General features: G+C 48.8%; 2 protein-coding genes across 9 annotated transcripts in view; both read left to right on the forward strand.

The window, feature by feature from the left end:
* CD1H11orf80 (chromosome D1 C11orf80 homolog) overlaps nt 1–8,454 on the forward strand; it is a 96,172-nt gene extending 87,718 nt beyond the window's left edge. For all 5 annotated transcript variants that reach the window (XM_042958714.1, XM_042958715.1, XM_042958716.1 and 2 more), the window contains 3 exons: nt 4,624–4,699; nt 8,012–8,199; nt 8,297–8,454. In XM_042958714.1, the coding sequence (XP_042814648.1) occupies nt 4,624–4,699; nt 8,012–8,199; nt 8,297–8,362 (330 nt within the window). In that variant the 3' untranslated portion in view covers nt 8,363–8,454. The remainder of the gene's footprint in view (nt 1–4,623; nt 4,700–8,011; nt 8,200–8,296) is intronic.
* Nucleotides 8,455–8,555: 101 nt separating this feature from the next.
* Nucleotides 8,556–11,707, forward strand: RCE1 (Ras converting CAAX endopeptidase 1). 4 transcript variants are annotated; one of them, XM_042958111.1, is made up of 8 exons: nt 8,556–8,776; nt 8,913–9,015; nt 9,109–9,192; nt 9,425–9,503; nt 10,031–10,198; nt 10,327–10,398; nt 10,670–10,732; nt 11,017–11,707. In XM_042958111.1, exons 1-8 carry the CDS (start codon nt 8,592–8,594, stop codon nt 11,250–11,252), a joined length of 990 nt encoding a protein of 329 aa, XP_042814045.1. In that variant the 5' UTR covers nt 8,556–8,591; the 3' UTR covers nt 11,253–11,707. The 4 variants fall into 4 exon arrangements, with proteins under 4 accessions (XP_042814045.1, XP_042814046.1, XP_042814047.1 ...); XM_042958112.1 differs by having other exon boundaries at nt 10,691–10,732; XM_042958113.1 differs by lacking the exon at nt 10,670–10,732.
* Nucleotides 11,708–13,529: the final 1,822 nt, after the last annotated feature.

Raw genomic sequence — 13,529 nt, forward strand, 5'->3', positions numbered from 1 at the left:
AAGGCTAGAGGATGGGAGTGAAGTCCCTGTAAATGCTCCCTTCATCACATCTTTTTTCATTGCTTTATGTACCTTCTAGGAAGCTCATTCCTTGAATGCATTTGCTGTTCCTTTCAGCTGGTTCACTGCAAATACTCTTGCTGATGTCCCTCCAACTTGGAATGCTGTTACCCACAACTTGAGCAAACAAATTTCCACAAACTTCATGACTTAAAAACAACAGAAATTGTATTATCACGGTTCTGGAGTCCAGAAGTCTGAAATCAAGATTTTAGCAGTGCTGTGCTCCCTCCAAAGGCTTTAAGAAAGATTCCTTCCTTTCCCCTTCCAGTTTCTGGTGGCTCCAGATGTTCGTTGGTTTATAGACACATTACTCCAGTCTCAGCCTCCATCTTCACATGGCCTTTCTGTTATGTCTCTCAAATTTCCCTGTCTCTCTGATAAGGACACCTGTCATTAGAATTAGGGCCCACTTGGGGCGCCTGGGTGGCTCAGTCGGTTAAGCGGCCGACTTCGGCTCAGGTCATGATCTCGCGGTCCGTGAGTTCGAGCCCCGCGTCGGGCTCTGTGCTGACAGCTCAGAGCCTGGAGCCGGTTTCGGATTCTGTGTCTCCCTCTCTCTGACCCTCCCCTGTTCATGCTCTGTCTCTCTCTGTCTCAAAAATAAATAAACATAAAAAAAAAAAGAATTAGGGCCCACTTTAAATCCATGATGATCTTATCTTGAAATCCTTAATTACATTTGAAAAGACTTTTTTCCCAAATAAGGTCACATTCTGGGGCTCAAGACTTGGACATACTTTTTTGGGAGCCATTGTTCCGCTCATTACAGCCATCCACATCTTCAGATTTCCAGGGATAAGGAAATTTACCCTAGATTTCAGGGTAAGGCATACATCATTATCATAGGACTTAGAATGTATGGATAGGATCTAGAAGTGTTTCAGCCTGTGAAGACATTTTGCTTGGGCCTCTCTGATATCCCAGTGATCTCTCAAAAGGAAATGATCTGACCTCTTTTGCCCCCTTCTGTTGTTATAGTGATGGCTTATAGCCTCTGGGCCATTCATAGTCCAATTAATTTGGCAGATGGCTAGTGAACTCAAGGTCTTAGTAGTCCTAGGTCTTAGAAGAAAGGAACATTTATTGGATCCTTAATCTGTGCCAAGACTTCCACTTTAATACCACAAAGATCCTACAAAATATGTTGTAGTTTTCCCATTTTATAAATGAAGAAACTAGTTAGAGAACTTTCCTTATTTGCCCAGAATCACATAGTTAAAAGTGGCAAGGCTAGGCTTTGTACTGAGGTCTCCTGGTTCCAAAGCCTAGTAACATTGTTACCATATAGGACTGGTATAGGAATGTTCCATACCATATAACCCAGGGAAGATGAGTGATCAGAGGCACTCATGAATAAAACTTGTGCTTCTGCACTTAAGACCATTACTGTTTCCTTCTTATAACATCCCCTTGGTGATAAATAACTTGATAGTGGCACAAGAGTGGCACCCAGTGGCTTCAGCTAAAAATTACAAGGGTCAAATTCTTTTACCTCTGGACCAGTCCCTCAGTTTCTATTTTTATTTCTTTAAATGTTTATTTATTTATATTTGAAGGGGGGGGGGGTGGTTGGGGAAGAGATAGAGAATCCCAAGCAGGCTCCGTGCTGTCAGCTCAGAGCCTGACGTGAGGCTCAAATCCATGAACCATGAGATCATGACTTGAGCTGAAACCAAGAGTCAGTTGTTCAACTGACTGAGCCACCCAGGCACCTCCCCAGTTTCCATTTTTAAACTGATAAAGTAGAATAGCTGACCTCTTGAATAATATAGAATAAAACCATCTATGGCTGTTATATAGTTTATGGAGAAGTAGAAGAAATGAGAGAATATGTATTTAGAGTTTTATAGAAAATATTTAAGAAAAGGCCATGCCAGGAGTGGAGATTTATAGCTTGGGTGTTGGAACATAGGACAGTGGGCCATAAAGGATAGACAAGGTAGTTCTCCAGGGCTAGTGTCACAGATGTCTGTAGTGACTGAAAACATAAACCCATAATAAGAGCAGTGACAAGGAGGTAATTTTCTCAGGAAAGGTACTGTTTCCCGAGGCAGGGAGGGGAATTAAATGTCTCACAGTGTTAAATCCAGGGAGGTGTATCCTGAAGATAGAGCTGTCTCATTTGGGGGAATCTGATGATGAATGAAGGGTATACAAGATTCCCCTAGGTCTGAGAGCTTTATATCTGAATGTGAATTTCCTTGGTGATATTAGTTTCAGAATAAGAGAAAGTTTTGCCTATTACATGAGATTTTTCAGGGAAGAATGAAGTAAGAAAATAAGATTTCTCTTGGGGCATGTGGGTGGGTCAGTTGGTTAAGCATCCAACTTTGGCTCAGGTCATGATCTCATGGTTTGTGGGTTTGAGCCCAGCATCGGGCTCTGTGCTGACAGTTCAGAGCCTGGAGCCTGCTTCAGATTCTGTATCTCCCTCTCTCTCTGCCCCTTCCCCAGTAGTGCTGTCTGTCTCTCTGTCTGTCTGTCTGTCTCTCTCTCTCTCACACACACACACACACACACACACACACATTAAAAAAAAAAGAAAAAAGCTGGGGCGCCTGGGTGGCGCAGTCGGTTAAGCATCCGACTTCAGCCAGGTCACGATCTCGCGGTCCGTGAGTTTGAGCCCCGCGTCAGGCTCTGGGCTGATGGCTCGGAACCTGGAGCCTGTTTCCGATTCTGTGTCTCCCTCTCTCTCTGCCCCTCCCCCGTTCATGCTCTGTCTCTCTCTGTCCCAAAAATAAATAAAAAACGTTGAATAAAAAAATTAAAAAAAAAAAAAAAGCTTTCTCTCGAAGAAAAAAATGGAAATTTTCTTCGTACGGTTTCTTTTTTCACACCGTTAGGGCCATCTTTACCATTCTGTGTTCCTTGGAATGTACTTAGAAGTTGAAGTTTTATTTAATGAACAATACATGACAGTATTTTTTATTGAGTTATAACTCACCATAAAATTTACCATTTTAAGTTGTACAATTTAGTGGCTTTAAATATAATCACTGTGCTGTGCAACAATTACCACTAAATTCCACAATATTTCCATCATGCCAGAAAAAAACCCTGTACCTATTTGTAGTCAGTCCCAATTCCCCCACCTTCCATCTCCTGGCAACCACCAGTCTACTTTGTCTCCATGGATTTTCCTATACTGGTTCACGTAAATGGAACCAAAATAGGTAGTCTGGCTTCTTCCACTAAGCATAATATTTTCAAGATTCATGTTGTAACATGTGATGGTACTTCATTCCTTTTTATGGTTGAGTAAATATCCTTTTGTATGGATGTGCCATATTTCTTCTACCCATTCATCAGTTGATGAACCTTTATGTTATTTGCACTTTTGGGCGATTATAAATAATGCTGTGAACATTTTTGGATGGACATGTTTGTAAATCTCTTGGTTATATATCTAGTAGTAGAATTGCTGGGTCATATGGTAACTCTATGTTTAACATTTTTAGTAACTTTCAAACTATTTTCCAAACTGGCCATTTTACTTACCCAACAGTAATGTGTAGTGGTTCCAATTTTCTACATTGTCACCAACTATTGATATTGTCTATTATTATTGTTGTTATTTTATTACTATTACTACTACCATCCTAGTGGGTATAAAGTAGTATCTCATAGTGGCTTTGATTTGCATTTCCCTAATGAATAATGATGTTGAGCATCTTTTCATTGGTTTATTGGCCATTTGTATCTCTTCTTTGGAGAAAGGTCTCCAACTCTATCAAACCCACTTTTAATTAGGTTGTTTGTTATTGAATTACAAGAGTTCTTTATTCTGGATACAACTCCCTTACCAGATATGATTTGCAAATATTTTCTCCCATTCTTGTGGGTTGATTTTTCACTTATTGTGTTCTTTGAAGCACAAAAGTTTTTAATTTTGATGAAGACTGTGTCTGTTTTTAAATACTTGTATTTTTGAAAAACAAGAAGCTAGGATTGGGTTCTGATCTTAGTAAGCTTAGAGAAACTTTTGTTTCTCTATCCAAATTGAACCAAGTGTGGCAGGACTTTGAAAGGCTACAGAGGACGACGAAATGTGCCAGGCTTCCCAGGTTTGACTTCAGTCAGTTATATGTAGATCACTTACCTCTATGCAAGACACTGTGCTAGCTATAAAATGATGCAGTCACAGCGAACCTTACCTTTCAAGGAATTTAAAATGTGGAAAATGGGACACACATAAAAATGTTAAATAAGGGCAGGCAGTGCATCTTCAGAGCCCAAGGAGTGGGGCAGATGGTAAGCAAGTTACCAGAGGTCAGGTAGAAATGGGAAAAGGTGGGTAATGGGTACCCAGAGGTCAGGTAGAAATGGGTAGAGGTGGGAAATGCCTGGAGTACCTGGAATGAGCTGCAAAGGCTCTAACACAAGGAAGCCCTGATGATTGGGGTTGGGTAGGGGAGACTCGCATGAGCAAGGAGGAAGAGGGAATTCCAGGTAAGAGAGGGTAGCCCTGTGAGACCAACAAAGCCACCAGGCACACTTGTCTCACTGGAGCTTGTTCATGTTCCTGCAAAACTCACTTAGGACTTCTAATTTTTAAAGCAGCTGCTCCCAGAGAAAAATGCAGAGCAGAGCACAGAAGATGCACATGAGAACAGCAGTCCAGAACTCCTTACAGGTAAGGGATCAGCTTCTCAGGTGAGCCTAGGAGCAAAGCTCAGAAGTAAGGTACATTGGCTTCAAGCTTTCAAACTACACCTTCCACACCATAGCAAAATCATGGGATTTGGCCGGCTTCTACCACCACTATGGGTGTTCTGGAGCAGCAGGGGGGCATTCCCTCCCCAAAGTTGGTATGATAGAACTAGAAATTCCTAGTAACGTTGTACAGTTAAAGATAGCTGCACATGAAGGGGCAGGGCCCTGAATCTAGTTGGTTCCTTCACATCTTTTCTCATTACTGCTGTGCTCCCTGGTTTTGGTTACTACTCTGGGGCTCTGGAAGCTACTCCTGGGTACAGAATACCATCTCAATCTTGATGTATGTTATAGGGAGTTGTCATTGTGTGTGATATGGTGGTGATTGTACTGGTCTTTTCCCCCTCTCCCTCCAACACTTACACAGCCTTCAGAGCCAGCAGTGGCAGAGAGATGTGTGTATGGCCGGAAATAACTTAGCCACAGGTGCCTGAAACTGATAGTGCAGGTGCCAGGCACCTGCTCTTAATTCTGAAAACAATCTTATGATGTAGTGTTACTATTCTCATTTTACAGGTAAACTGAGACATTTACAGAGATGTCAGTAGACTCACCCAAGGTCACACAGCTAGTAAATGGCAGAACCAGAATTCAAACCCAGGCAGTCTGGCTCCAGAGCCAAGACTAGCAGGGATGCACCATCAAACAAAACAGAGCCTGGGCTTGTGGGAATTTGGGGACTGACTTCAGCACCTATACTTTGTTGGTAAAATTCCTCTTTCCAGGGTCACAACTACAACATACTGCATGATGTCCAAACTTAGGCCTGAGAGGTATTCCTGAATCATTCTGTCTGTTGAACCATGTTTCAAATGTTGTGGGGGCTGTTGGCTACTGAAAGAACCCTGCAGTGAAGGCTGTCATAATAAAGCAAAGAATCTATTTTTATACATTAAGATTTGGAGATTTAAAAGAATGAAAGTATACCACATTCAAGTCAGTATTTATGTAGTGAAGAGTAAAAGAATAAGTACTTCCCTTAGAAGGGAGAAATTAACGTTCTATCCAGCACCTTCTGTGGACCCAGGGGGATGCTAGGCTTTTCCAGTGACCCCTCTGACAGTGACCCTTTGGTATGGGCAGCAGTAGTCCCCTTTCACAAGAGACAACCCAGACTCAGGCTGGGTAGAGTGCTCTCCAGGAAAATAATCTGAATTTCAGCCTATGCTTTCTCCACTGCAATAGAAGCCTTAAAATCTAGGCATTTATTATCTGATGAACCACCCCCCCTCGCCTCCCCAGAAGACTGCTTGAGCTGCTCAGCTTTACAAAGTTGCAGCTCCAGTCACCATCAATCCTGTGTCCCACCCACATGAGCAGTTCTGCTAAAGAAAATCACTGAAAGTTGGATGATGCCACCATACATCCATGGTCCATTTACTAGTGGCCTCCAGCTATCGGTCCTTTGTGTCATCTTTCTGGCCTCATCAGCAGCTACTCCATTCTTTCAATAATCTACCCAGTCTCTGACTCCTGTCTTAGCCTCCTACTTCACACTTAGTGCCCAAACTGTATCAGCATGGGGATCCATCCCTGCTAGGCTCAGGGGTGGCATTAGCCCTGTTGCTTTCTCAGGATCTGCTTGCATCAGCCATCACTTCTGCACCTTCAGTTTCCCTTCTGAGGTCTTTCCTCTCAGCAGGGCAATCTCTTATTACTTAAAAAGAAAATCTCCCATGATCTTGAACTTCTTCCATTTATTCCTCTCCGTCACATCTCAGCCAGGGTTCTCAATCTGGCTCTCCCTTTCTCCTTCCCAATCTCCAGGGCACTTGCTTCTTCTGTGGCCTCTCTTGTTTGGGAAGGCTTTGTATTTACCAAATTGTACAATTTATCTTTACCGTACATGAACTATTTACAAAACTCAGCACTGTAAAACTGCGACTTACGTCATTCTTCCCTCTGAGTGTTCTCTTTACCTTCCTTTGGCCACCCCTAAACTGTGCTTGTATAGCACTTCTTCCCTCGCTGCTCTCTTCCATCCCAGGCATTGAACCTTACATCTGGGCTCAAGACTCCCCAGTTGGCATGACCAGCCCAGGCCTCTCGGGAGTGCCAGATGGGAGATTTATCTGCTCACTAGGCAGGTCCATGTGGAGGTCCCGTTGTCACCTCTACCATGATTAACAGCACCACTCCTTACCCAGTTTTTCACATCTGAAGTGAGATTCACTTAAGATGCCACTCATTATCATGTACCCCACCTCCTATTCTGTCGCCAAGACCTGTCGTTATGGCCTCATGAATATACTTCGGACACCTAGTGTCAGAAGTGGTGCCTCCATCCATCCCTGCTGCCTTCCCTCTCCTGGGTTCTTAAAGTCTTCTTGCTTCTAATTTGACTCTAGCCAACACCTTTGACAGAATAATCTTTCTAAGATACAAATTAACAATGTATCTCCAGTGCTTATTAAAATTCTTCCCTGCCCACTTTCTACAGTAAGAGTCCCTGTCCTTAAGTCTTCTCTGATTCGTACTAACCCCTTCAGATTCATCTCCTAGGAGCACCCCCCCCCCTTTTTGCATTTTATGGAGGATACTAATTAATGCCTTTGGGTATTTGCCTCTTTCCACCTGGAATTCCTTTCCTCTTCCTTGTTGGTCTGGCATATTTCTCTTTATCCTTTAAAACCCAGCTGAGACATCTCAGGGAAACCTTTCTCCACCTCTAGGAATGGTTAACAACTTCTTTCCGTGTTCTATCCCTGGGCTTTGTACACACTTCTGAATCCCTTCTAGCATGAGTGAGTGAGTTTTACCCAGGGAGCAGTTCATTGAGCTACATTCCCAGGACCTGCTCAGAAAGAATTTATGGATCCAAACTCCCTTTAAATTTGCACAAGTGCATCAGTTAATGGTAGGGAGGGTGCCAGTGGGCACTGCTCAACGCAGTGTGAGCTACGAAGGGAGGGGTGAAGCTGACTTTCAGGCAGGGGGATCACAGCTTGGCAGGGAGGGAGGAGCTGGATAGTGCAGACTCCACGAGGAATCTGTGCAGATAAAGAATGAGTGGGTGCAAGACCCAAGTGAGGATGGAAACCAATCTGCAGCCTCGCCCTGTAGGACCGGGGCTGCCGAGTTTTGATCCAGACAGACCTGATGAAAGGAATTTGAGATGGGAGGGCTAAGAGAGCCGGGACCAGCTCCTCCCTTCTCCCAGGTGTCTTCAGCCCCAAGGATCTTTCTAGCACTGGGCCGTGGGCGTAAGGTAAGTGGGCTTGTTTTCGTCTAGGAACCAGCGAGCAAGTGGAAAACAAGAGGCTCAAGAGGGTCAGCCTCCGGCGGGGCATGGAAGAGACGCAGGCTTTCCACTCTGCCAGGGCCCCGAGCCAACTAGAGGCCGCCGCGTGCCGCACAGCGCCTGCAGGGGCCTTCCCGACCCCTAGCGGAAGCAGGGCGAGCCATGGGGGCGGCCTGGAGGTAACCGGGCGAGGGCCGCGCAGGTGATGGAGCAGAGGGAAGGCGGAGACGGCCGCTGCCGATGGGTCCTCACCCCGAGCTTCCTTTCCTCCCGCAGGACTCGCTATGGCTGCAGGAGGTCTCCAATCTATCCGAGTGGCTGGATCCCGGCCCTGAGCCCTAAGCTAGGGTGATCTCCCCATGCGCCCACGCCCGCCCGGTAGCTGCCGGGGCAGCGTGCTGTCTGTTGTTCAATAAACCTGCTCCGCGCGCGCAGCTTCTGCTTCCGTGTCGGGGGCGGGGTCAGGGGCGGGGCTCCCGCGCTGCCGGATGACATCACTTGCACTTGCGGCAGGCGCGGGTCGAGCGGTGGCGGGATCGCGTCACTGGTGCGCGCCGCGGCTCCGGGCGCGATGGCGGCGCTGGGCGGGGATGGGCTGCGCCTGCTGTCGGTGTCGCGGCCGGAGCGGCAGCCCGAGTCAGCAGCTCTGGGCGGCCCGGGCCCTGGGCTGTGCTGCTGGGTGTCTGTGTTCTCCTGTCTTAGCCTCGCCTGCTCCTACGTGGGCAGCCTCTACGTCTGGAAGAGCGAGCTGCCCAGGTGCGGGGGCTGCGCGCGCGGCCGGAACCCGCGCCTCCGCGAGGCGGGGCTGTGGGCGGGGCTTGGGCGATCCGGGGGCGGGGCCGCGCTGTCCAGAGGAGGCTGTGGGCCCTTGAACTTACTGCCCTCTCCGTAGGGACCACCCTGCAGTCATCAAGCGGCGTTTCACCAGTGTATTGGTGGTGTCCAGCCTCTCGCCTCTGTGCGTGCTACTCTGGAGAGAACTCACAGGCATCCAGGTGCGAAGGAGGCGGGGCAGAGGGCAAGAGGGGGAGGATCTCAGGGGTCTGAGAGAAGAGAGCAAGACTGATGCCTCCTTTCCTGTGGCTCAGCCAGGCACATCCCTGCTCACCCTGATGGGCTTCAGGCTGGAGGGTATTTTCCCAGCAGCACTGCTACCCCTGCTGCTGACCATGGTGAGTACTTGTTTTATTTTTCCATTTGTTAGCATGACGTTCCTTTCTGTGTGTGTGTGTGTGTCCATCTTTTGACTGATGGGCGACAGAAATTTTGAGATGGCCCTTGGGTATGCCTGAGTGGGACATCCTGGCTAAGAATAGAAAGCTTTAAGTCTTATGAGTTCTCTTCTGGGTTAGGGTAGTGGGACTGTGGCTTAAACCATTTCTGTGATTGCTTTTTTGTCCCCAGATCCTTTTCCTGGGCCCACTGATGCAGCTCTCTATGGATTGTCCATGTGACCTGGCAGATGGTTTGAAGGTTGTCTTAGGTGAGTCCTAAGGGCTGAGAGAAAAAGCAGGCGGCCCAGCACAGTGGGGAAAGGGAATAAGTGGCCTCATAGTGAGTCCTGGACATGAGATGTAGGAGATGTTATTGGTTTCCAGATCAGTAAAATGGGAACATGTAACAGATGACCTGTAAGAGTTGGTTTCTGAAATCCAAGGAGGCTCCTAGGAACCCCCAGCAGTACTTTGTGTGGACTAAAATGCGTTGTTCCTTCCTCCCCTAATCTTTGGCTTCCTCAAACCAGAGCTGGTCTTGGGTTCTGGTTTTGATGTTTCCAGAATTTACTACTGAAATACTTTGCTTCAGCTATTCATGTCTTTTCTTCCAGTTCTCGAGACGTTGTTTTATACTGCGTGTGATAACAAAGCTTGACTCTTAAATGTCTCCTCAGGAGTATTGATGTCTGAGTTTGTCAAGGAAAAGGCTGTGGGAGAAGGGTCCCCTGGGGCCTCTAGGAGTTCTTTGTTCCATACCCTGTCACTGATTACTGGTCCGGAATCCCTTCCTTAGCTCCTCGCTCCTGGGCCCGCTGCCTCACGGATATGCGTTGGTTGCGGAACCAAGTGATTGCGCCCCTGACAGAAGAACTGGTGTTCCGGGCCTGTATGCTGCCCATGTTAGCACCATGCACGGGCCTGGGCCCTGCCGTGTTCACCTGCCCACTCTTCTTTGGAGTTGGTAAGTTTGCCTAACCTGGTTCTGTTGAGATGTTCCCAGCATGAGAGCCAAAAATGGGATTTGGGGCAAGGGTGTGGCATACAAGGTAGGCATAGAGGAACGTGACCTGGTTCTCGCCTTCCTTCCAGCCCATTTTCACCACATTTTTGAGCAGCTTCGATTCCGCCAGAGCAGTGTGGGGAGCATCTTCTTGTCTGCAGGTGAGTCTTAGAAAGCTTGCCGGGGGCAGTCCTGGGTTAGGGTGTGTAGGGGTGTCCCTCATAGCCATTCTGGAGGAAGAATTGGGAACAGAGGGATGTAGTATTGGAAGGGCCCCTGGCCATGGGAGTTGGGGTGTAGAGGACAGCCATAGGTGCTGGGGCAGGCAGCCACTGCCCTCAGGGGGAAGGGGAGGTTTCTGGCTGATGGGTGTGCAGTGCTGGGACTGGAAGAGCATGCAGGTGTGGTCACTCGAGGCCTCCCCGTCTCCAGCGTTCCAGTTCTCCTACACAGCTGTCTTCGGCGCCTACACTGCTTTCCTCTTCATCCGCACAGGTTGGTCCTCAGTCTCTCACGGGTCCCTGGGGACTCGGGCCCACAGGAGTGGGTGGGAATACGGGAATGCTGTGTTTGTTGTAGGAGTGACAGGTTTCTTCTACTGTGGTGTTTGAAACAGGCAGAGCCAGGGCTCTCAGTCTGGTGAAGTCTGAGAGGTGGAAGGGAGCAGAGGCCATGTGGTGTGTGTGGGCGGTCATTGACTTCCTATTTCAGGGATGTGGGTGATTGGCCCTGGGAGGCGGTGGGGCTGCTCCATGAGCTACTCTGTCTCCCCTCCCTAGGACACCTGATTGGGCCGGTTCTTTGCCACTCCTTCTGCAATTACATGGGCTTTCCTGCCGTTTGCGCAGCCCTGGAACATCCGCAGAGGCGGCCCCTGCTGGCAGGCTATGCCCTGGGTGTAGGACTCTTCCTGCTTCTGCTCCAGCCCCTCACGGACCCCAAGCTCTACGGCAGCCTTCCCCTTTGTGTGCTTTTGGAACGGGCAGGAGACTCAGAGGCTCCCTTGTGCTCCTGACCCATGCTCCCGTACATGCTCCTACGAACTCTCACGGGCTCCCCAGCCCTTCCCTGTCAAGGGGTACTGCAGGGGAGGAGCTGGCTGGGGTCCCCGAGATCTCAGGAATTTTTGTAGGGGATTGAAGCCAGAGCTAGTTGAATCCCAGGGACCAAGAGAAAGGAGCAGATATCCAAAGGGTGCAACCCCTCTCCAAAGGGGGTTGAGGAGCAGCTGGGAGTGAGGGGACAAGGGGCAGGTCCCAGGAGCCGTACACTCCCTTCCTCACTTTGGACTGCTGCTTTTCTGAGCTCCTCTGCCCCCCTCTGCCTCTGAAAAGCTGCTCGGGGGTGGAATTTACAAAATCCCTCCCCCCAACTTCCCAGGGTTTTCTCATTGTCTTTTTGCATCAGGACTTTGTATTGAGATACTAAAGAGATTTAACTTGGGTAACATGGCCTTGGACCTTTGAGAATCAATCTGTTTGGGGTCTTGTGAAGGTGCCCACCACCTGTCTTGGCTACCTTGGACACTGACCACTGGGCGGGTCAGCCTGGGAGGCACAGTTCCCTGAAGTGAAGGACAGGATGGGGTCGACCCCTCTGGCTGCCTTCGTCCTTTCTTAGCCATGCCCCAAGTTGTAGCACGTGGGGTTCTGGGATTGCAGGTACCAGGTGTGAACTCAGCTCATCCTGGGGCCTGTGCCTTGGCTACTAGGGTCAGGGGATGGAACCTAGGGCCATGACCTCAGTGATGGAGTCTCCAACCTGTATCCTCTGAGAGAGCCAGAGGGTCGACTGTGGGGCCTCTACCAGGACCTCCCCAAAGTCTACCAGCCTCACATTACACAGGAGAAAATAACAGGTCCAAAATGGTAGAGGAACCAGCTCATGGTCACCTGGGTAGTAGAGGCTTTCCTGGCTCTCTCTGCCTTGGGTCTCTGCCACCATGCTGCTTGTCTCGTCCCTAGAGGAACTCAGAACAAAGGCTGCAGCCCTGAGAACAGCAAGGACCCTGCCAAACAACAATGTAAGTCAAGCTTCTTAGACTCTTCTAGTGTTGTACCTGCCCATCATCTTCTTTTTAGAATGGTTCTCATATTTTCATTCCCCTGCCCCTGGGATTTTTTAATTTTTGAAAGGATATACTTTCAGGTCCCACTCTAAACTCAAGGAGGCTGTCCCAAGTCTTGTTCCCTGAGGCTGGTGGTTGAAAGGAAATGGATGTGCAGTCACTCCCCAGGCACCCCCAGTTTGGCTGTGACTAAACGACATTCATCTGGATCTAAAAAGTCATCTTGATAGTCACACACCTGCCTTGCTGTGGAGAGCCTTCCTGTCCTCTCAGCCTGTGTAGCAGCTGTTGGGGAGGCAGATGGGGTGTGGGGCTGTTTCAGAGGGTACCTTTGGGATCTTGGTGTCCAAAGAGGAGGAAGCCCAAAGCTGCCCCCCAAATTAGGTTGTGGTACCTGAGGAGCACTGGGTTGGCAGAGTGCTGGGGACATACTACCTGCCTGGTCCCCTGAAGGTTGGGAGATCCGAGCTCTGCTCCTCCCCTTCCTCATGCTACTGCTCAGAACTACGCAGCACCCCCATTTCACCTCACCATCGTCACCTCCCCTGTGGAGGTTGGGGGTGGGCAGCAATGCAGTGATACATGCAGGGTTGCCAAACCCCCTGCAGGTGACCGATTCTCCTGAGAGCTTGCTTATGGGAATGGGCGGGATTAGATCTTGAGACTCTCAATCCAGTGCTGACCTCCCACTAATATCCTCCCCCAAAGGCTCCCACATCCAAGGGTTTTTTGCCCATCTCCCGGAAACTGGTGCCTGTTCACATCCAGTCCTGAACTATTGAAGTGGCAGGCTGGCCCTGAGTTTAGGAAGTAAAGCAGTGTGGCTGGAAGCAAAGCAACTCCACTGACAGCTTGGGTGTGGACCCTCCTCTGCCTCTTATTAGCTCTGGGGTCCTGGATAAGCTATTTAACCTTCCTGGGACTCCCATTTGTGTCCACAAAATGTGATTGATTCCCTGAGTTAATGGGTGTTAAATGCGTAGAACAACACACCCTTGTCCAAGCTCTCCATGCAACTAGCTAATCCTGTTTGGGGTGTATATACCATAGGCACTCTAGTGGCTGAAACCAAGGCCACTACTATTCTCCCCTACCCTCCAAGGAGGATACAACTGACCTGCCCCTGCCATGGGGAGTCCCAAGAGGCAGCCCTGCCCCTATGCTGAGTAGTGCTGGGGGGGTGGGGGTGGGGGGGTGGGGCACTGCACAGGACCCAACATGAAG

The sequence above is a fragment of the Panthera tigris genome, chromosome D1 (genome assembly GCF_018350195.1).
Source record: "Panthera tigris isolate Pti1 chromosome D1, P.tigris_Pti1_mat1.1, whole genome shotgun sequence".
In the NCBI taxonomy this organism is placed as follows: domain Eukaryota; kingdom Metazoa; phylum Chordata; class Mammalia; order Carnivora; family Felidae; genus Panthera; species Panthera tigris.

Coding starts and splice junctions, on each gene's coding strand:
- RCE1 (XM_042958111.1), top strand. CDS start 8,592: ATGGCGGCGCTGGGCGGGGATGGGCTGCGCCTGCTGTCGGTGTCGCGG. Junction 9,016..9,108: donor GAGAACTCACAGGCATCCAG/GTGCGAAGGAGG, acceptor CCTGTGGCTCAG/CCAGGCACATCCCTGCTCAC. Junction 10,733..11,016: donor TTTCCTCTTCATCCGCACAG/GTTGGTCCTCAG, acceptor TCCCCTCCCTAG/GACACCTGATTGGGCCGGTT.